The following is a 22,212-nucleotide window of genomic DNA, read 5'->3' as shown; positions in this document are numbered from 1 at the left end:
GCATCTGCCTTCGGCTCAGGGCGTGATTCCGGCGTTATGGGATCCAGCCCCATATCAGGCTCCTCCACTATGAGCCTGCTTCTTCCTCTCCCACTCCCCCTGCTTGTGTTCCCTCTCTCCTGGCTGTCTCTATCTCTGTCGCATAAATAAATAAAATCTTTAAAAAAAAAAAAAAAAGAAAGAAATTCCCTGCTCAGGAAAAGTTCCTATTTGCCAAACTTTCAAATGCCATATTCTTTGTGAAAGCCTTCATGAGAGAATTAGGTACTATCTCATCCACCTTCAAATAAGTTTATCTTTCTGTAGCTATCTATCTTTCATATGTTTGTCTTATGTACTAAATTGTGAGTTCTATGAGGCTCTGGACCAAGTTTTATTCATCTTTGTAGTTTCAGCTTAGTATAGTGCATAGCATATAATAGATACACAATGATAGAAGAAACAGTATTAAGTTACTCTAGCAACCTACTACTATAAAATTCATCTCCTTTATTCATTATTTAAAGGTATTTTTTTTAAAAGATTTTATTTATTTATTCGACAGAGATAGAGACAGCCAGCGAGAGAGGGAACACAAGCAGGGGGAGCGGGAGAGGAAGAAGCAGGCTCATAGGCAGAAGAGCCTGAGGTGGGGCTCGATCCCACAACGCCGGGATCACGCCCTGAGCCGAAGGCAGACGCCTAACCTCTGTGCCACCCAGGCGCCCCTAAAGGTATATTTTAACGAAGGATTTCTTACACTCTACAGCACCTAGGTTAAACAGATAATTAGAATATTAACCATTTTGAATGCTCTAAAGGGGGCAGAAAGGGAAATGGCACTAGGAGAAACAGATAATGGTGTGATAAATGACTGGTTGAAGAGGGGAAAGACATAAATAATTCTTGTGGAGGGTAGTTCTAAAGATCACAGATAAAGAAGAAAATGAAATATATATTCTAGCTCTTCATAACTTGGATGGGAGAATTGGCAGGAGTGCTGAGTATGTGAGAGGCAAGATTCAGATGAAAATCCAGACAGCTTCTATTCTACTTCTTTCTCTTGGCTTCACCCTACTTTTCCAATTTCCATCTTTTATTATTATGGCTGTTCACTTCTATATTTCCTATATCTCTAATTTACTGTACACTACCGTTACATTAACCTGATACCACTAAGTCACTAAATAATTTTGCATGCTACAATTTTAGGCTAAAACCAATTCTTCCCTACAAGCCTTAAATCCTTTAACTTTTCCTGGAAATACTCCCACTTTATGAAAGAGTACAAATGGATGAATAATGACTACTTCTTTGATATAACAAATAGTAAACCAGTAATTCTCGACTGGGGAAAAAGCAAATAATTAAACTTTATATTTAGAAAACCTTTAAAAAAATCTTATTTTCATAATGCTAATAAATCCTATGAGCTAGCAGGATTAGCCAGAAGGTACATTTAATTTAGAAGACAAAGATTTTCCACAGTTAAGGAAAAGGGTTTCAGAAACTCTAGGAATAGATTTTTATATTTATTAAAAGGGGGCAGATCTTTAAAAAGAATTGAGAAACAGCACATATAATGAGCCTACTTTGATAAAGCTATTATATACATTTATTTGTGTGGAGTTTAACACACAAGCATGTATTCCTGTGTATCTTGAAGCACAGAAAAAGTATATACACCACACTGTTAACAGTGATGTCTCTGGATAGTAGTTTGTATTTACTAAAATTTACCACAATGAATAATAATTTTAGAATGAGGAAGGAAAAGTTACTTTTACAAAAACAATAGTATAATAGCGTTTGCCTTTTTGACCACTGGAAACTGAAAGCAATTTACGGCAGAAGTAGGGACAACACACTTTAGATTTTTCAGTTCAATGTATAAGGAATTGCACATTAAGCCTGACATCTACATTTAAAAAACAAAACCTGCCAACTGGTTCAGCCTGTAGGAAAGAACAAGATATTGGAAATATTATATCAGGAAAAGATGTTCTGACCGTAACCTGAAAAAATAGTTTGAATCAGTGAAGATAGAAGGAAAGAGGAACCTAAAGCCATAAACCATAGGTAGTACTGTTTAGCATTATCTTGCAAATACATAATAATGGAACAAGATTAGTGCAGGGAATTGGAGCTGAGCAAGAAAAACACTTTTGAGACTTTTTCAGTCTGTCCCCACTGGCTGAAAAATCAACATCTAACAAATAATCTGACTAGCTGCTTTCACAGCATCCATGCACTGAAAAGTCTATCCAAAATAAGGAAAGATAAGGAAATGTCAACTTATTCCTCCTATGGAAAAGAAAAATCAAATTTGCTGGAGGGGAGACTCTTCAATGGTTTCCTCTATATTTTTCTTCTTTAAGGTCCCAGTTTTCAATGTTTTATGTAATCCAGGCTAGGCCCTTTTATCCAATTTGACATTAACCAACAACTCCTTATCATTAAAAAAGTTCCAGTCAGGTTGTGCCTTTTTACTCCTATCTATCTTAAGCTTTCAAAGAACAGATCATATCCCACTGCTTTAATAAAAGCATCCAAAGATTTATCTCTTTCCCTGAATCCCTATATCCTCTACTCACTAATTTCATCAATAAATCACATGGACAGCTTACTAATACCATATGTAATCTCCTAAAATACTTAGGTAGAACAAGCTCCAAACTAGATTATAGAATTATTTAAAATAACTACAGGATTGGTAAAATCAGAAAGGAGAAACATAATTTCACAAAGTTCAGAGGCACTATTCTAATTGTTACACTATCTTACATAGGAGTGAGAATAAAATAAATATTAAAAACTACTTGGTGGAAGATTATAGTTTTAAAATTTATAATCTGCTGCTAAGCATGTAACATTAAGAGAAGCAGCCTATTAAAACACAATGAATGTTCAGTATTTTTATGTCTTTTTTTCCTACTTGTAATGGTTGTATCCATACAACCAGCAAACATTTACTAAGGAGAATCTACTATGTGACAACCACTATGGTAAGTACTAAAGATACAAAGGTGACCAAAACCAGACAAGGTACCTACTCCAAGGAATTTACAGTCTAGAGAAGTACATAAATAATCCAGTAAGAATATAGTTTAAAATATGGTTAGACACAGAGATAAATATTCTGTAGAGGAGGAATACGGGTCCCATAAAACTTTATAGCAAATAAACTTGGTTTAGTGGGAAAAGACCAAAAAAGCTCCCCCAAAACAAAAATTATGTTGGAGATATGATCTGTATGTAAGCAAAAGAGCTACGGATATGAATGTAAATGAGAGTAGTCTTCCTGGTGGAAAGAAGAACATGAGCTATGGCACCCTGGTAGGGGCTATGTTAAAGAAAATACAGAAAGGTCTGTGTGACTACAGCATAGATAAGAGGTCAAAAAATGGTAAGAGATGACACTAAAAGAAAGCAAGGAAGATGATTCTATTGGAAAATTAAAAGAAAAGCAACAGTCAAACTGGGCAGGACTTACAGATTTCATTAAGTATACTGATCACTAGGGGTAATTTGAAAGCATTAGAAAATTTTTTTAAGAAGGGAAGTGACATACTCAGATATGCATTTTGAAATTGCTCTAGCTATAATGTAGACTGAAGATAGGCCACAGTGGTTGTGAGTAAACAGATTTTACTAGATTGCTGCAGGTGCCAGACTAGGGTAGCCTTAGTAAAGATGAAAACAACTTCACAGGGGCGCCTGGGTGGCACAGCGCTAAGCGTCTGCCTTCGGCTCAGGGCGTGATCCTGGCGTTATGGGATCGAGCCCCACATTAGGCTCCTCTGCTAGGAGCCTGCTTCTTTCTCCCACTCCCCCTGCTTGTGTTCCCTCTCTCGCTGGCTGTCTCTATCTCTCTCAAATAAATAAATAAAAAATCTTTAAAAAAAAAAAAAAGAAGAAGAAGAAGAAAACAACTTCACAAATGGTAGCTAACAAATTTGTATTCTTTCATTCTGATCTCGAATAGGCCTAGAAAGTAGCATTTAAAAAGTATAACATTTTAAGATAAAACAAATAAAATATGGTTTTCTTAATCTTATCCCATCACATATTTTCTTCAAAAATTAATATCCTGAGGATTGGCCAATTTGAGGTATGAGGCAAATAAACATGAAATAACATTCTCTAGTTCAAATAAAACTACGTTAGTGACAGGTTTTTATGATTTCAAGAATAAATATCAATAAACCCATGAGTATTATCAGATGCCTCTCAACTTACCATTTTTCCAATCATCATTACATAAGGTCCTGCCTGTTGATTTACAGCTAGAAAATCTAGCAAACGCACATACCAAAATATTATGTTAAGACAGTAAATTAATCTTCCAGCAACAAAAACATGATTATCATATGCATTTTCAAAGTTCCATTTTGCTCCAAATCTTAGTCCAAATCCAATGAAGAAAGAAATTATGGCAATTGTATCACTGATATTGAAGTAATCACTAAACCACACTTTAATCTTCTGGCTTATTTTTCCAGCTTCAGACATAAAGATCTATAGGTTTAAAAAAAAGAAAAAAAAAAAAAGAAATCTAATGGAACTGTTTAAGAAATCAATTTCTTTCTATTAAAACATATTATCAGCATTCAATTATAATATCACAGCAGAATTTTATATATCTTTTACTAGTTCAAAGTACTTTTGTATTTTTTGAAGATTTTATTTGAGAGAGAGAGAAAGAGAGCATGGCGGGGGAGGGAGAAGCAGACTCCCCGCCAAGCAGGGAGCCCAACTTGGGGCTCAATCCCAGATGACCTGAGCCAAAGGCAGATGCTTTAACCGACTGAACCACCCAGGTGCCCCTCAAAGTATTTTTTTAAATTGAATTACAGTTAACACACGTTACATTAGTTTCAACTATACAACGTAGTGATTCAACAACTCTACATATTATGCTCTGCTCACAAGTGCAGCTATCATCTGTTACCACACAATGCTATTACAATACCACTGACTATATATTTCTTGTGCTATACCTTTCATCCCCGGAACTTACTCATTCCATAACTAGAAGCCTGTGCCACCCACTCCCCTTTACCCATTTTGCCCATCTCTCCTCCCCTCCTTCCCCACACTCACTTTGTTCTCTGTATTTATAGGTCTGTTTCTGCCTTTGCTTTTTTTTTTTTTTAGATCTCACATATATATAAAATTATACAGTATTTGTCATTTGGTATTTATCAAAGTATGTTTGATTATCTTGGGGATTATCATCCCTGATGATGTATTTGATCACTAAAACAATTCAGTGAGATATCAGAGACATACTTCTTATCCTCATTCTATGTATGTGTGCGTGTGTGTGTGTGTGTGTGTATATATATATATATCCACATATGTATATAAATACCCACAAATAAATGACCTATTCAACCTTGGTCATTCTACTAAGAAGCTGAAAATCAAAAATTAGAACAGAGTTCTCTGGAAAGTGAGATACTTCTGAAAGTTGTTATATTTTTCATTCAAACAACAGGATATCCTGATAGGATCCTCCAAAAGTGTCTTACTTACAGAAAGCAAACAGCTCAATGGTTTAAATACCTGTACTTACCTCTTCTTTTGAATATAAAAATTAAAAATTTGCATTGCCTGAGTGGCTTAGTCGGTTGAGTGGCCGAATCTTGATTCTGGCTCAGGTCATGATCTTGGGTCATGAGACCAAGCCCCTCATTGGGCTCTGCACTCAGCGCCTAGTCTGCTTGAGCTTCTTTACCTATGCCCCTCCCCCCACTTGCACGTGGGCACGCATGCATACTCTCTCTCAAATAAATCTTTTTAAAAAATTTAAAATTTCTTTTTTGTAGGGGAATGGTAATATATTTATAGCTTCAAAATCATAGTGTATATAAAAATAAGTACTGAAAAGTAACCCTTCCATTCTTCTTTCCTAGCCAATTAACTTTGATTCCCCCTAGAGGCAACCAGTTATTACAATCTAATGAATACCTGTATAACTCTTTTATGAATATGCATTTAAAAAATTATTTGCAACTTTTTTTTTATCATTTAACAATTTAATTTTTTTGAACATGTTGATAAAACAACAGATTTCATAAACATATAAACCATGGCACTCAAAGGAATTAAAAATGCATAATAAACTATTAAAGAAGATAAATTCCTACGACACCTAAGTGGAAGGGAAGTACAATGCTTTCATTTGTTTTTGCAATATAATGTATTCTCTAAATCTAAAGCGCAGACATGAAATAATTCAGACGTATTTAAGTCAGTGTGTTATAAAACTATACTTATGTAGTTAATAGTTTGAATAAAAAGTATAAACATTTAAGGAAAAAAGACTTTTTCAAAATCAAGATGTTAGAAAATTTACAATTTAAACTGAAAACTGTGATAGACACAGGAATCTAAATCTAAATGACAATTCAATGGGCAATACAGCACACTTCAGTGGGAAGTACAATATAACAGCAAAGTAAAAACCTATTTATAATTTACCTACCTGCCTGGCTATATGTATAATTAATACTTTTTGAAGAGTGACAAAGAGCATAAATATAAACGTTCAGGAAATAAAACATAAAACAGATCTAGGCTATGTTTCTGAAACAAATCATGAACTTTGTAATTATGACAAAGTTAACATCCTATTCTTATGCCATAATTTTTAGAATACCAAAAATAAACATGTTCTACATTTCTATAATGTTATTACCTACTGATTATGAATAACACATACACATACCCACATACATATCGAAAACCAAACAAAACACCCTCCATATATACAGTAAGTTACTGGTAGGAAAAACTACACACATACCTCACGGACTTTCTCAATAGCATAGGTAAAAATATAAGCAATAACAATCCATTCTTGAACTGAAGGCAATCGTTCCATTTGTACAAGAACCACAAATGTATAAAGCATCAGAAATCCTAAGTATGCCAACTAGTGAAAAAGAAAACACAAAATATGACTAATATTAATTACAAGATAAAATTTTTTACTATCAAAATTTTCAATCCAACACACAGAAGAGAGACTAAATGAACCCCTGTGAACTATCTCCAAGCTTCAATCACTAAAGCAGTTTTAGGGGCGCCTGGGTGGCTCAATCAGTTTAAGCATTCAGCTCTTGGTTCTTGGTTCTGGCTCAGGTCATGATCTCAGGGTCATGAGACTGAGCCCCACACTGAGCTCCACGCTTAGCGTGGAGTCTTCCCTCTCCCTCTGCCCCTCCCCCTGCTCCTGTGTGCGCTCACTCTCCCTTAAATAAATAAAATATTAAAAAAAAAAAAACTTCAGTGCAGACACTGCATTTATCAACCAAAACATAAATGGTTCCGAGACTATAAGTATGGTATTCTAGAACTTTGATGACTTTTTAGTACTTCCCATAGGAAGAATTTTAAAATAGAAGATTTTTGTTCTCACCATAGTTCACATAATTCCATTTAACTTACATTATACCTAACATATCGTATTAAATATACTACAGAAATTCATCATCAACATCACCAAGAAACACATACTACCTGCTTCCTCCTTCCCCCAACCACATACTATTCCCAGGAAAGACAACTGGTATTTTCCTAACTCCTAGTTATTGAGGTTGAATCCCAAGAAATGAAAACAGATATGAAAATCATTAGGTAAGGGAACATACCACCTTTGATACTCTCAACAAAAAAGATTATATTATATAAGATCTATGTATAATAACATCTGAAGAGTTATTTCGTTTCAGATGAAAGCCCAGACTTGTTCACCCTTGGACAACTGTATCTAAGAATCCTCTCATCATTCTCCTTGCCTCTACCAGTGTTAAAACAAGCCACATTCTTGACTTAAGCTATGGCAGGGCAGTAAACTCCAATAAATAAGGAAAGAAAAGAGAAATTTCTATTTGGCCATTAGGGTTGTCCTTTTTTTTTTTTTTTTAAAGATCTTATTTATTTGAGAGAGTGAGCGACAGAAAAGAGAGAGAGAGCACGCACAAGCCAGGGGAGAGGCAGAGGGAGAGAGAGAAGCAGACATCCCGCTGAGCAGGGAGCCTGACATGGGACCCGATCCTAGGACCCTGAGATCATGACGTGAGCTGAAGGCAGACGCTTAACCGACTGACCCACCCTGGTGTCCCAGGGTTGTCCACTTTCATTCCACTCACATGAATGCAAACGTGATGGGAATGAAAAACAAAAAAAAACAATAAAAAATAACTTAATTTTTCTGGGAAGAGGAATAAAAACTCATTCATTCAACCCATGGTTAAAAGCTGGGGCTAATCTCATGTGTTTCTATGAGGTGAGTCCATCCCCCATGGACATATATACTCTTTGATCTGGGAGAAAAAAACTGTTCTTCCATAAAGCAAGAGAAAAGCCAATTATGTGTCAGAAAATAAAACATGTATCATAATATGATGAAGGAAATAAGCTATTATACCACTGATAAACAAAACTATATGAATGGTCTAGATTACTTTTTGCCTTCAAACTGACACTGCAAAAAGGTTCATTTCAAAAATTTTATCATTCTATATGATGGCAACTAGAATAAAACTAAGTTAAACTTACACTCTTTTAAGTAGAAAATGGCTTGTCAGTGATCTAAGTTGCATCAAGGTAAATAATGGACTTTAGACCAAAGGTACCTTATAGCTTATCCTTTAAAAACATGCTCGTACAACTTAAAAAACATACAACATACCGTATTAAACCAGAATTTTACAATTGGTGCATGATAAAAGGCGTAAAACTTTCTTGTAATGGGAAGCTTTTTTGATTTTATTTGTATCTCCATTTCATTCTTTCCTTCATTACTGTCCAATATTCTTACTTCTTTAAACACTTCCTAAAATAAAAATAACACTTATCATATATTTATTCACAAAAAGTTTATATTTACTTAAAAATATTTTTCCTCCTTACCATGGGAATCTCTTCTGCTATGTTTTGAAAGTTGTTTTCGCTATCTTCCATTGTCATTTGGTGGGCGTCTTGAGATTGTGGAATATGAGACATCTCAGCCTTTGTCTTATACTCTAGCATTAATATGGCAGGTGGAACTAAAATGCTTAGTATGACCTAAAAATTTTAGAAACACGTAAGTTTATATTTTAAAATTAATCACCTTGTAGAATAAAAAGAATTAAAAAGGTATTAAATATCTTGATTATTAGTTAGCCAATCTGTCCCTGTTAGTATAGGGGAAAAACCAAAAACTTCGTTTTTATACTTGCATATTATATTTAAAGAGGCCCAGGTTGAATTGTTTTAAGGAGTAACAAAACATTTGAGTACTATGATATGAGGATACAAAAAAGATTTAATATTTGTTTGTTCAGAAAATACATTTTTGTTTAAATAAAATTCAAGCCTTATGAAGTTGTTATGTGCATAATTTTATCCTAACTCTCTTTGCAACTGTTCCGTGTCGTAACATGATTACTCAGCTTGTGCCTCTATAAACAAACAGGTTTATTTGTAAAATTTTACGTTATTACCTGCATAATCCTAAAGCACAAAGAAATTATAATTGCGTATCAGGGTTTCTATTGGTTAATCTTTCACCATTATTTTTATTAGATGATCAGTATTTGTTATCTACTTACAATGGTTAAACCACTTGCCTGATTTCTGCCTTCTACATCTCTGTACCTTATTTAAGATATAAGACAATGAAAAGGAAAGTTTAAAGTAGTATCTCTCGCTATGATGAAACCAAAAGTACCAGTCTACATTTTATCCAAATTCTTAACCATAAAAGCTAGGTATATCTAATATATTTCATGTAAATATATTTAAGAGAAAAGTAACAAATTATTAAGTTAGGAGAGAGGTTCTCAATTTTAGAATTTTGAAATCATCTTTTCATAAAGAAATTTTTTTCATGGCTGCTCAGGGCTGTAAACACCATTATTCCCTTTGTTGCCCTCATGCTTTTAGCTCAGAGAGGGGCGATAATCATATACTATACCTGAAAATGATTCAGAGTGAAGAATAGAAGGAAAAAAGAGGCCATTTCATGCCACTTGAGATAAAATGCCAATACTGCCACCCCCACCACCCTCATAAATCAAGGCATTCCACTGGGCTAATTCCACTGTTCTTTTTATCTAATCCCATACTTTGTATAATGGTTTCTAAGGTATACCTTGTACCAGGAATTTTTCCTCATATTCAGCCTTCCCATCCACATATCAGATAACAACATTTGTGTACAGGTGTGAGCTACAAAAGGTCTAAGTCTTGAAGAAACTGCTAACTTGAGGCAGGTGGAGTTACTCCAGTTTTTCAGTTCGTAAGTGAGCAATTTCATAGCCATGGTTTCATCTTGTCTGAAGGACTGTTCTAGTAATTCAACTGCTAGCTGACCAAAATCACTATCAAAAGATAAAAGCCAAAACATTCATATTACCAAACTACAGTTTGAGACACTATTCTTATATAATTTCATAACATTTTATATTTAATATTTATATTTAATATAACATTTATATTTAATATTTTAACACATACTCAGGGAATTAAAAGGCATTAGAATCATAGTAGCTGTTTCCAGATATCTATCACTATGCAGATATCACAAATATTAAAATATGTCTGAAAAGGTGACTCCAAAGCATTTTCCACTGGTCTTGGAAATAAAACTCCAGTCTCACAGGAAACCCAAATTGACAATGTTTAGCTGCTCTGTACAAAAACTCTTATCTATATAGTATTTCAAACATAGGGGCGCCCAGGTGGCTCAGGTGGTTAAGTATCTGCCTCAGGCTTGGGTCATAATCCCAGGGTCCTGGAATCGAGCCCCGTTGTCGCCTGATTCTCCCTCTCCTTTCCACTTGTGTTCTCTCTCGCTATCTCTGTTGCTATCTCTGTCTCTCTCTCATATAAATAAACAGAATATTAAAAAAAAAAATCAAAACGGTTTGGTACTCAGTAGAAATAATGCGAATAGCAACTAACGTAATCATGAAAAATATCTGAATCTTAGATACCCAGAGTAAGTGATTGTTAAGATCCCTGCTTGAGTTATTTTCAGTAATAACACTCTCTTCCAAAGACAGCCCATTTTGGGAGAGGTAAGTCCTATTTTCTATCACAAAGTTTCCTACAAACTATCTTTCCAGAAAACTTAATATTCATTATTACTCTAAGTGTAAATTTCTGTGAACTGTTTTACTCTTCCATATATGTAGCTCCACCTTCTGAAATGCCCTTCCAGTTGAATTTAATTCATTTCCTTAGAACACAGCTCAAAACCTTACTTTCTTCTTTTCTTTACCACTTCAAATGGAACTTTTCCTAATCTAATTAATTGCTAGTATGTGCAATTATTAAACTGACTGGCAAATATTAAACTTCTGGCATTTCTTCTTTTTGCCAACATATTTTAACTCTTGAGTTGTAAACAATAACCTCTTTTTATGTGCATAAACGAGAAAGTTTCCTTCTGAATTTTAAGAAGTACCTAATATATTTGGGGGTACCTGGGTGGCTCCGTTAGTTAAGCTTCCAACTCCTGATTTCAGTTCAGGTCATGATCTCAGGGTTGGAAGATCAAGCCCGAGACTTGCCCTCTGAATCCATGCCCTAGCAAGGAGCCTGCTTAAGATTCTCTATCTCCCTCTCCCCTCTCCTCTCCCTCTCAGTAAAAAAAATGATAAATACAATTTAATTTTGCCAATAAAATTATACATAAATATACCCATTTATTGCATGATACTATAACCTCCACTTAAACATGATCTTGTATTTCTTAAATTTGAAATGATTAAATATGACTTACTTAGAATACTGTTTCAATTCTTCTGAAGTATCATCTACAAGGTCACTCTGCTTTGCTTCATATGCCATTGAACGATAGATCTTACAGGCAACTAATGCTTTAGCCATTGATTCTTCACCATGCTGCCATAAAAAACGGGCCATGACCTGTCTCTTCATAAGGCAAGCCCAAATTAATAGTTCATTAAGTGGATAAGGAAAGCGCTTGGTTTCTGGATCATCAATATCTACAATTTCATCTTTGGCTCTCTTCTTCTTTCCTTCTTCCACAGCTGTATCAATCTTCAAGGGAAAACAAATGTCTAAGATTCATTATAATAAGGCCATATGACATTAATGTGAGAATTTTTATAAAATCTCCTTTACACTATTCTTCAACCTAATATAACTGCACAAATCAAAGTGCTATGAATTTTATATACTTATATTGTAGCTCAGGTTTTATAGAAATGGTATTTCTAAAAAAGAATCATTGTAATGAAGTTTTCCAAAATGAAAGGGCCTAAACATTTCAACTAATATCTGATAAAACATAATTTTAATGGAAGAAAATTATGTCTAAAACACTTACCTTGCATGTTGTTAATCAAGTTAAAATGGAATAAAAGGAGGCAGTTAAGCATTTATCAAAACATTAAAAAAATTTTTATTATAGCTAAATATAAAAAACATAGAATTGTTAACTCATAATAAATATCTTTTTGTATACGGGAAAATGAATAATCAAAGATGTATCTACAAATAAAAGTTCATTCTTGCTAAAACAAGTAGTGTTGTTTCATAAATACTAGTAAATTAGATAGAACAAAATCCAGAAAAGGCAAAATTTATGTGAACATACCTTTGGTCGATAGGGCTGTGCTGTTTTAATGAAATGATTGTGCCTCATTTTTTCCTTTTTATCTGCCCTATTCCCAAAAGATTCATGACTCTTGCGCAACTGAGGAGTACTGCTGGACGTATTTCGGCCAGACCTCTGAAAATGAAAGCTTATTAGTTTTTACAGGTTTAAATACACTGATAAGTCATAAAAATTCAAGAATTCATTCATACATATGTACAAATATGTACACACAAAAAATGATTTGTTCTGGATTTCAATTACAAAATATTTCTATGTAGTCTTATTGTTGAAAATGTATTTTTAAAGACAATGCTACTCTCGCCATTCTAAGATTAAGTAATTTTAAACTTTTAAAGTGCATGAGTTCTCATGAATTTTTAACTTATAAAGTATACAAAGTACATATATAGACTTCCCCCAAAATATTACATACCCGATTATTTCCACCAAGACTATTATATATTAATCGAAAACGCTTCCGAGTGTAGGTGCATCTATAGGTTCCTCCCATAAGATACTCAATAACAAGTCCTATGTCGATTAGGGTGATCTTATATCCTGGAGGAAGATTTCCCTGGAAACAAATCATTGGTTTTATATAGACAGGATATTTCTCAATATTTCCATGCATGCCTAGAAATGCTGCACTCTACAAAATGACGAATGTTTACTTGTTACAGGGCACTGGCTACCTTTACAGGAGAAGGAAGTAAGTTGTTCCTCATTTCCTTCAGTAAGAAAAGGAGATTCTGAAATTTCGAAGTCACAAAGATGTGCTCAGGACAGAAGTATGGCTTATGGCAATAAGATCATTTGATCTTTCTACTGCCCTAATACTTCACACATAGAGGCAAAGGAACTTCTAAGGGCCAAGTCCTCCATTTTCACCATTGCACATTATAATAAATTACATTTCCCTGCAAAAACAATGCTATAAATGTTAATTATGTTTCCAGACAGGCCCATAAGTACTTATAAGTATTTTTTAGCCAAAATTATATTGGTTATATTATAGTTTACACAGGTTTTTTTTTTTTTTAAAGATTTTATTTATTTATTCGACAGAGATAGAGACAGCCAGCGAGAGAGGGAACACAAGCAGGGGGAGTGGGAGAGGAAGAAGCAGGCTCATAGCGGAGGAGCCTGATGTGGGGCTCGATCCCACAACGCCGGGATCACGCCCTGAGCCGAAGGCGGACGGCTTAACCGCTGTGCCACCCAGGCGCCCCTATAGTTTACACAGGTTTTTATAGCCTCATCTAAGATTTAGACTACCACTTATAACACTGTTTAGAACACTAAGACTTCATTTTTCCCAGGGCAACAATTTTTTGGAATATGAGCCATTTGTGAGTTTGGAAGATTGCCTGTTCAGAATCAAATATTTGGTTAATCTCACCAAATAATCTTAAAAGGGTTTAATCGTAAGACAATTACATATATCAACCAATTCTGCCCTCCTACCATCATCATTCTTTCCATTTCCCTAATTACAATTTCATAAACTAAGTACTTTAAAAAACATTTTTAAAGATTTTATTTTAGAGAGAGAGCACACACACACACACACACACACACTGGGGAGGAGGAGAGGGAGAGAAAGCAGCTCTGCACACGCTGAGTGCAGAGACTGATGCGGGGCTGGATCTCACGACCCTGAGCTCATGACCTGAGCCAAAATGAAGAGTTGGATGCTTAACTCACCAAGCCACCCAGGGTCCCCTAGGTACCCCAGGACTTTTAAAAACATTTACACCTTTTATAATTTGGTTTCATCTGTGAAGTTTTAAATTTCTAGATACTTATATTCCTTAAACCTCTGATTTAAAAATTAATCAAAAATATTTTCAAGTGCCTGCGTGGCTCAGTCAGTTAAGTGTCTGCCTTTGGCTCAGGTCATGACCTGAGGGTCCTGGAATAGAGTCCCATGTCCAACTCCCTGCTCAGTGGGGAATCTGCTTCTCCCTCTCCCTCTACCCCTTCCCCTGCTCATGCTCTCTCTCTCAAATAAATAAAAGCTTTAAAATATATTTTTTTGCACCTTAAATGCAAGATTTTTTCTTTTTATTTTGTCTTGAGCAACCTCAAAACATGCTTTAAGAATGAGGATTATCATGCATGTTTTTAGCTTTTTTAAATTTGATAAATACCATATATGATCCCACTTTAATGGGAAATACTTGGGAAATAATGAGAGATACCTAAAAAAAAGTATGATACGCAATTTCTCAAACTATACAAATACTACTTACAATGCTCAACTTACTAATCTGAATCAGAAAATAGTCAATTACCGCCTTTATTTTAGGATTTTTCACTTACAGAAATAAAAAAATTTGGCTTATTTAGTATAGCTACCAATGTAAAGACAGTCAATTTATAACAAATCTCTTGTTTCTAGAATTAAAAACTATAATTTCTTCTGCCAACCCACATAAGTAAATCATAATGCAAATGTGTTTTAGAAACCCCTGGACTGAAGGTCTCCCCCATCACTCAAGCTTTCTAGGAAAAAAAAAAAAAGCCTTAATTTAACAACAACCAAAAAACCCACAGATCAATGTGAAATGTCCAGAATAGGCAAATCCATACAGATAGAAAGTAGATTAACAGTTGCCTAGGGCAGGAGAGAGGCAGGAAGTAGAGAAGAAAGCAGGAATGGGAGTGAATGCTAATGAGTACAGGGTTACTCTAAAATTAGATTGTAGTGATAGTTGCACAACTATGAATATACTAAAAGCCACTGAACTAAACACTCTAAATGCATCAATTTTATGGTATGTGAAACGTTTTAATAAAGCTATAAATGAAAACACATGGAAAAAACTGAATTAAAGAAAAATATTTTTAAATATAATAAAGTCTATGATCTTCCTATGGGATGTTAGTTTAGTATTAAATATGTGACAAAACAAAAAATTAAAACAAAATGACATTTCTATTTTATTTTATTTTTTTAAAGATTTTATTTATTTATTTGACAGAGATAGAGACAGCCAGCGAGAGAGGGTACACAAGCAGGGGGAGTGGGAGAGGAAGAAGCAGGCTCATAGCAGAGGAGCCTGATGTGGGATTCGATCCCATAACGCCGGGATCACGCCCTAAGCCGAAGGCAGACGCCCAACCGCTGTGCCACCCAGGCGCCCCAACATTTCTATTTTAATTTTTCAGTTTTTTAATAGTACACTCACATTTAATAGCAAGTAAAAGTTTGAATGAAGAATTCTAGAAAAAAGCATTTTGGTTTAGAAGCTAAAAAAATATTTCAATTAAACGATTATCTTTTCACTTAGGAAAATAAAACTGTAAGATACCAATATTTTAAATGACTATAAAATTTTTAATAAATGTTTAAGACTATTAATTCGCAAAGAATCCCAACAGAAGAGAAGGGGAATATTAGTTAATTCACAAAGAATTCCAACAGAAGAGAAGGGGGATATTAGTACATCAAATTTGGTCACCACAAAATGGCTTCAGACCATATGACAGTGTTGTATATTCAGTCATGATCAATACTGGATTTTAAGAGAGCATTCATGCATGATTTCAGCATTTCAGCATGTTTACTGGCAAAATCTGCCATGAAAATCATCATCCAGTGTTTCCCTCAATGTCTTAACTCAATGTCCTTTATAGGTCGAGGTAACAAATTTCTTTGGAACACAGAGAAAGAAGATACAGTCTATCAATGATCTTTCTTTATGGACCAATGAGCATTATGAAATTCATCACACTAGATCTCAGATGACTAGAAACTCAGAAAACTCAGTCTTAATTTAGCCCTTATTTTATCTTGCTCTAAAAAATGTCGTTTTATTGCTATTTTTAAGAATTTAAATGTGTTTTAGAAACAGATGAAGTGTAAACAATTTTTAAAATAGCATTTTCAAAAACAAAAATAAACTCTTACCTGTTTGACATCCCGAACAAGATGAAATAGCATTGGATTAGTTGGACCTTGTTTCTTTAAGGAGAAAAAATCAAAGCAAACTATTATTTTTCTTCTAAAATAATGTAACAACTTCTTTTGTTACTTATAGGACTTTACGAACCTTTTTGCTCAAATTATATCATTTTTCAGCTAAATGAGTTCTGTTCATAAAATGGAGCAAAGAAAAAGATAAACCATTTCATACTGTCATATTTACCTTCAATAAGATATATAATTTAGATTGTTTTACTTATGCAAAAACACAAATTTTAAATCACACATAGCTTGCGAGCTTTAGAATTCTATCTTTAATTTACATTTCTTTCACTGATAATGGAGCTGTACTCTTTTAAAAAAATTTTTTTTTAATTTATTTATTTGAGAGAGAGAGAGAGAGTGAGTGTGTGTGCGAGCATGAGCAGGGCAGAAGGAAAGGAAGAAGACCCTCCACTGAGCAGGGAGCCTGATGCAGGACTTGATCCCAGGACTTCGGGATCATGATCTGAGCCAAAGGCAGACGCTCAACCGACTGAGCCACCCAGGTGCCCCTGTAGACTCCCTTCTTGTTAGAACGTACCTTGTTTCTGCCACTAACCATCAAGTTGCATCAATACTTTAAATATTTAGGATAACAAACTTTTAACATTTATATATGCCATCTTAATTTCCACTTAAGAAAGTTAGAATGGTATACTTATGTCCATAAATAAGTATCTTAATATCTTACTCCGATTTATGTATGCTATTAGAGTAGACTAAGCACAAGCTCCATTTTCACAGTAATCTTACTTTGATGGTATTCTGTATTTTGAAAAAATACTCAGTTGTGTATCTCCCCCATCAAGACTGAAGTAAATGAGCCAAAAATGTAATTCTTTCTAGACAGTGCTTTGATTCATCTGAAACTTACTGCAGTGAATTCTAAGCAGTACAAATCAAGACTTATTTTCAGTACTTTAAATCTATTGTTTAAAAGAAATGTCAAATGGGATTTCCCCCCACCATTGTGTTATTATTAATTATTATAAGGTTATTATAATATTCAATTCAATCTACTTTTCCATTTTGATCACATACACTTGGTAATAGATTTTCAGATTTTCAAATCTAAATGGGTAAACCTCTTATTTCTTTGAAAACATTATTTTATTGACTTTAAAATTCTTTTTTTTTTTTAAGATTTTATTTATTTATTGGAGAGAGAGCGAGCAGGAGAGAGAGCGAGCAGGAGAGTGGGGTGAAAGGCAGAGAGAGAAGGAGATTCCCCACTAAGCAGAGAGTCCGATGCGGGGCCTGATCCCAGGACTCTGGGATCATGCCCTGAGCTGAAGGCAGATGCTTAACTGACTGAGCCACTCAGGCACCCTACCTTTAAAATTCTACATAACATCTAAAGACGACTATACCTATACTGGGTATAAACTCTATTTTGCCTTACTTCGCTCTTTCTTTTTATAATATTTAACCTATCCACTCAGGAGCTGAGTTCTCTTGGGCAATTCTTCTCCATATGTTAATTAAAAAAAATAAATATGAAGTATTTCATTTTTTTAGGTATTGGCAAGTTTTATTGTATTTTCCCTAATCATACAGAAATGTAATGTTTAGAATTCTATTTTATCTTAATCCATCAATGTTTATATATTAAATATAACTTCTTAGTATAAAATAAATATATTTTAATACAGCAGTTTTCAAAGTGTGGTCCAGTTTCCCTGAAGGCCCCCAAGACCCTTTCAGATGGTCCATGAGATCAAAAGTATTTTCAGAATCATGTTAAGTTGTCATTTCCACTTAGGGACCTGGGTGGCCCAGTTGGTTAAGCATCCAACTCTTAGTTTCCACTCAGGTCGTGATTTCACGGTCATGAGATTGAGCCCCATGTCAAGCTCCATGCTCAGCCTGCTTAAGATTCTCTCTCCCTCTCCCTTTGCCCCTCCCTCCCCCCAAAATAAAAAAAACCCCACATAATTTGCATTTTTTCATTTCTCTGTGTTCAGTGGGGTTTTCCAGAGGCTTCTTGTTGTGTGATATTGTAAGATTAAATTCAAAAGCTGCCTTCTATGAAGTAAAGAGATTTGTAAGACAGTAAAACTATTTTACTCTCACTAATCTATTTTTCTTGAAAAATGTTTGTGTTAACATGTAATGGATTTATTATTGCTACTTAAAATTAGTATTTTTTAAATTTCTTGATTTTACATTCTAATGTGGTAAATATTGACATAAATAAACCCTCTTCAGAACAGCTCTTTTAAGTCCCCAACAATTTTTTATGTAATAGGACTCTGATAACAACAAGTTTGAAAACCACTACTTTACGTTATATAATCTTTTATCCTTAAATTTTTTTTTATCAATAATTGATGCTGAAAAGTAACTATCATCTTAATAACTCTGAGTTACACAATTAAAAAAATTACCTGCCTTGCTAACGGGATCAGTTTTTATTTTTTTTATTTTATATCTGCTTTATACTTCAAAATGAATAATCCTTTTAATTTTTATATCTGTTTGTTAGAAAGAGTAGAATACCAACAAAGTTCAATCTAACTGTGCTAGATACCATTAAAGAAAAAAAATGAGGGAAAATAAAGATATAATCCCTACTCAAAAGAAATTTACAATCCACAGGGGAAGATACAACTGTCCTCACCTAACTATGCCAATGGGTTCAGGGAGGCAGGGGCATGGCATTAGAACTATGTTCTAAACAATGAATACAATTCCAGTAAGTGGAGAGTAGTTGAGAAAACAAGAAATGCTTTTTTTTTTTAAGTTTCTATTTTTGGGAAATAGTAGGTGGACAACATAACTGAAACATCCAGTATGGGAAAGTATGGGTGGGAATAAAAGGCCAAGTGATAGAGTTATCTAGGACAAAATTTCAAAAGCTGTAGAACTTTGGAAATCAAGCTAAGGGCTTGGGTATTATTCTATTCACACTGGTGAGCTATCAAAGATTTTCTAACTGGGGAAATATATGGTAAAATACAGGATTATAATAATTAGTTTAAAGAATTGATTTGAAGAAAGGACAGGAGATTAGATTACTGAAATAGTATGACTGCTATAAAGACAAAGTGCAAAGACATTAGGAATGAAAAGGAGGAGATAAATAGGCAGAAATTGATGAATGAACAGACAGCTTTGCAGAGAAGTTAGAAAGCCAGGATTTGGTAAGAGTGTACCTCAAAATATAGTACAATTAAACTAATGTTGGTAACATGGAAAACCAGTAACATGGGCAGTATTTACTCTCTCCAATGCTAGACACCTGAAATGAAAAAGGCTTTTGTAAAGAAAAAGTTTTCAGGAGCTCTTAGAAAAAAAAAAAAATGAAAAATGGTATGTAAGCTAAAAGGGGGACACCATAAGGTCAAAATCATGAATGTAAAAAACAAAAAGGAGAAAAGAAAAAACAATGTGTAATTTCTCCATTAAGAAAAGGCATCAGAAGTAGGGGTTAAGGAAAGGGGGGGTAATCAGAAGGGGGAATGAAGCATGAGAGACTATGGACTCTGAGAAACAAACTGAGGGCTTCAGAGGGGAGGGGGGCGTGGGAATGGGACAGGCTGGTGATGGGTGGTAGGGAGGGCACGTATTGCATGGTGCACTGGGTGTTATACACAACTAATGAATCATCAAACTTTACATCAAAAACCAGGGATGTACTGTATGGTGACTAACATAATATAATAAAAAAATATTAAAAAAAAAAAGAAAAGAAAAGGCATCAAAAGAAGTTTGGCGTAACAAATGACCACCAAGAGGAAAAAGAAAAAAAAGGAAATACAATGACTCTGTAATTAAGAAGCTGATCCTGGGGTGCCTGGGTGGCTCAGTCGTTAAGCGTCGGCCTTCGGCTCAAGTCACGATCCCAGGGTCCTGCGATCGAGACCCACATCTGGCTCCCTGCTCGGCGGGAGGCCTGCTTCTCCGAACTCTCCCACTCCCCCTGCTTGTGTTCCCTCCCTCGCTGTGTCTCTCTCTGTCAAATAAAAAAAAAAATCTTAAAAAAAGAAGCTGATCCCATGGTTTTAAAAAGGGGGTGAGGGGAAGGAATGGGGGACAGGGTTATTTACCTCCTTCCTACGCGACTATGGTGACAGGGAAAATCTCCAGAAACAAGGAAAGGTTTTCAGACTGTCACATAACCAATCCACCCTAAGACTGGCTGTAATTCTTCCAAGTAATCAAGTAGACCATTAAAGGTTTTAGCAGTAGAACTGGGTATGTTCAGGTAAAATGACACTTCTCAAAGATGATAAAGAATAGTCAACAAAGAATTTTAACATACACTTACTGTGTTATAAAGTTCTTCCAGTCTAGGAATGGTAAGGAATTTATGCATGCTTACTCCATTTTCAATAAGAAGTTTCACAAATGCAACTCTATCCATTACAAGAGCATCAAGCATAGCTTGTTCCAAGGACCCAACCTAAAAGAATATAAAAATTAATGAATTTATTTCATAGTCTAATTATACAAATAGCTCTAAATGCAGGTCCTTACTTGTTCCTGAACAGTTTTAGAACAAAATTAAAAAGGTGCAAAATAGGGGTGCCTGGGGGGCTCAGTCAGTTAAGTGTCCAACTCCTGATTTTGGTTCAGGTCATTATTTCAGGGTTGTGAGATCAAGCCCCGCATCCGACTCCATGCTGCATGTGGAGCCTGCTTAAGATTCTCTCTCTCCCTCTTCCTCCATCCCTCCCCCCACCTCAAAAAAAAAAAAAAACCCCATACAAAATAGTAAAAGGCTGGGACTTAAGGTATAAAGAGAATAGCAGAAAAGACCTCTACAGAGTAGCATTCCCCAAAGAACATTTCATAAGCAGTATTTCTGCAGGAGAGTGTTATATAGGGATAAAAAAGAAAAAAAAAAAGAGAAAGAAAGAATCCATCATCAAGTAAATTTAGGGGAAAAATATCTTAGAGCAACAGTTCTCAATGTTTAGGAAAGGTTTTTTTGGATATTTCAATAATTGGGGCCATTACTAACATTCAAAGGATACCAGAAATCATACAACATGCCAGACAATTTCACTCAAAAAGGAATTGTCCCATATCTCACACAACTTTGTTATCCTTAGATATTCACAAATAAAAATGCAATAGTTCTGCTTTACATATAAACACAAAGTACTGCCATGGTTTGTTTTACAAAATGAACTTTCTAAAAATACAACTACCATATAAATTACATAAGATGGTACTTAGCTTTCTTTAGAACTTTAACAGAAATTATTCATATTAGAGAAGTTACACCACCAAATAGCAACACAATCTGTGCTGTTTGAGCTTAATTTAACACATGTATATCAGTCAGCATTTACAAGCTGTCCCTTTTAAGTTTTTAGGGACTCTTCATACAGATTCCAACAAATTCTGAATCAAATGCTATTAAATTAGTGGAGACACAAATATGGAGATTTCATTAAGTATCGTTAGTAAAGGGTATTTTATTAACAGAACATTAATATATTTAATATTAATATATTTTATATGTATGATACTAAGATATTTTAATAGCTCATATTATTGCTTCTGTATATTTTTAATATTTTGGTACCATATGATAAAATAAAACTTTGTAGTGAAAAATCAATACCAAAATGATGGGGCTTTTTTACCCCTTATTTTTTAATCTTATTCTGATTCTGTCTTCAGAAGT

General features: G+C 34.5%; 1 protein-coding gene across 4 annotated transcripts in view; it reads right to left on the bottom strand.

Annotated features, from left to right (window-relative positions):
* Nucleotides 1-22,212, bottom strand: part of TRPM7 (transient receptor potential cation channel subfamily M member 7) — a 116,526-nt gene that overhangs the window by 37,814 nt on the left and 56,500 nt on the right. For 3 of the 4 annotated variants that reach the window (XM_034660988.1, XM_011226462.3, XM_019800940.2), the window contains exons 12-21: nt 20,845-20,979; nt 16,518-16,571; nt 13,038-13,178; nt 12,602-12,736; nt 11,762-12,042; nt 10,127-10,355; nt 8,902-9,057; nt 8,681-8,824; nt 6,791-6,919; nt 4,219-4,497 (exon numbers count right to left, since the gene is read on the bottom strand). In XM_034660988.1, coding sequence (XP_034516879.1) covers nt 4,219-4,497; nt 6,791-6,919; nt 8,681-8,824; nt 8,902-9,057; nt 10,127-10,355; nt 11,762-12,042; nt 12,602-12,736; nt 13,038-13,178; nt 16,518-16,571; nt 20,845-20,979 — 1,683 coding nt within the window. The remainder of the gene's footprint in view (nt 1-4,218; nt 4,498-6,790; nt 6,920-8,680; nt 8,825-8,901; nt 9,058-10,126; nt 10,356-11,761; nt 12,043-12,601; nt 12,737-13,037; nt 13,179-16,517; nt 16,572-20,844; nt 20,980-22,212) is intronic. The other variant, XM_034660987.1, reaches the window with a different exon arrangement.

The sequence above is a fragment of the Ailuropoda melanoleuca genome, chromosome 5 (assembly GCF_002007445.2).
Source record: "Ailuropoda melanoleuca isolate Jingjing chromosome 5, ASM200744v2, whole genome shotgun sequence".
NCBI classification, from domain to species: Eukaryota; Metazoa; Chordata; class Mammalia; order Carnivora; family Ursidae; genus Ailuropoda; species Ailuropoda melanoleuca.
This window is presented reverse-complemented; position numbering and strand designations above follow the sequence as displayed.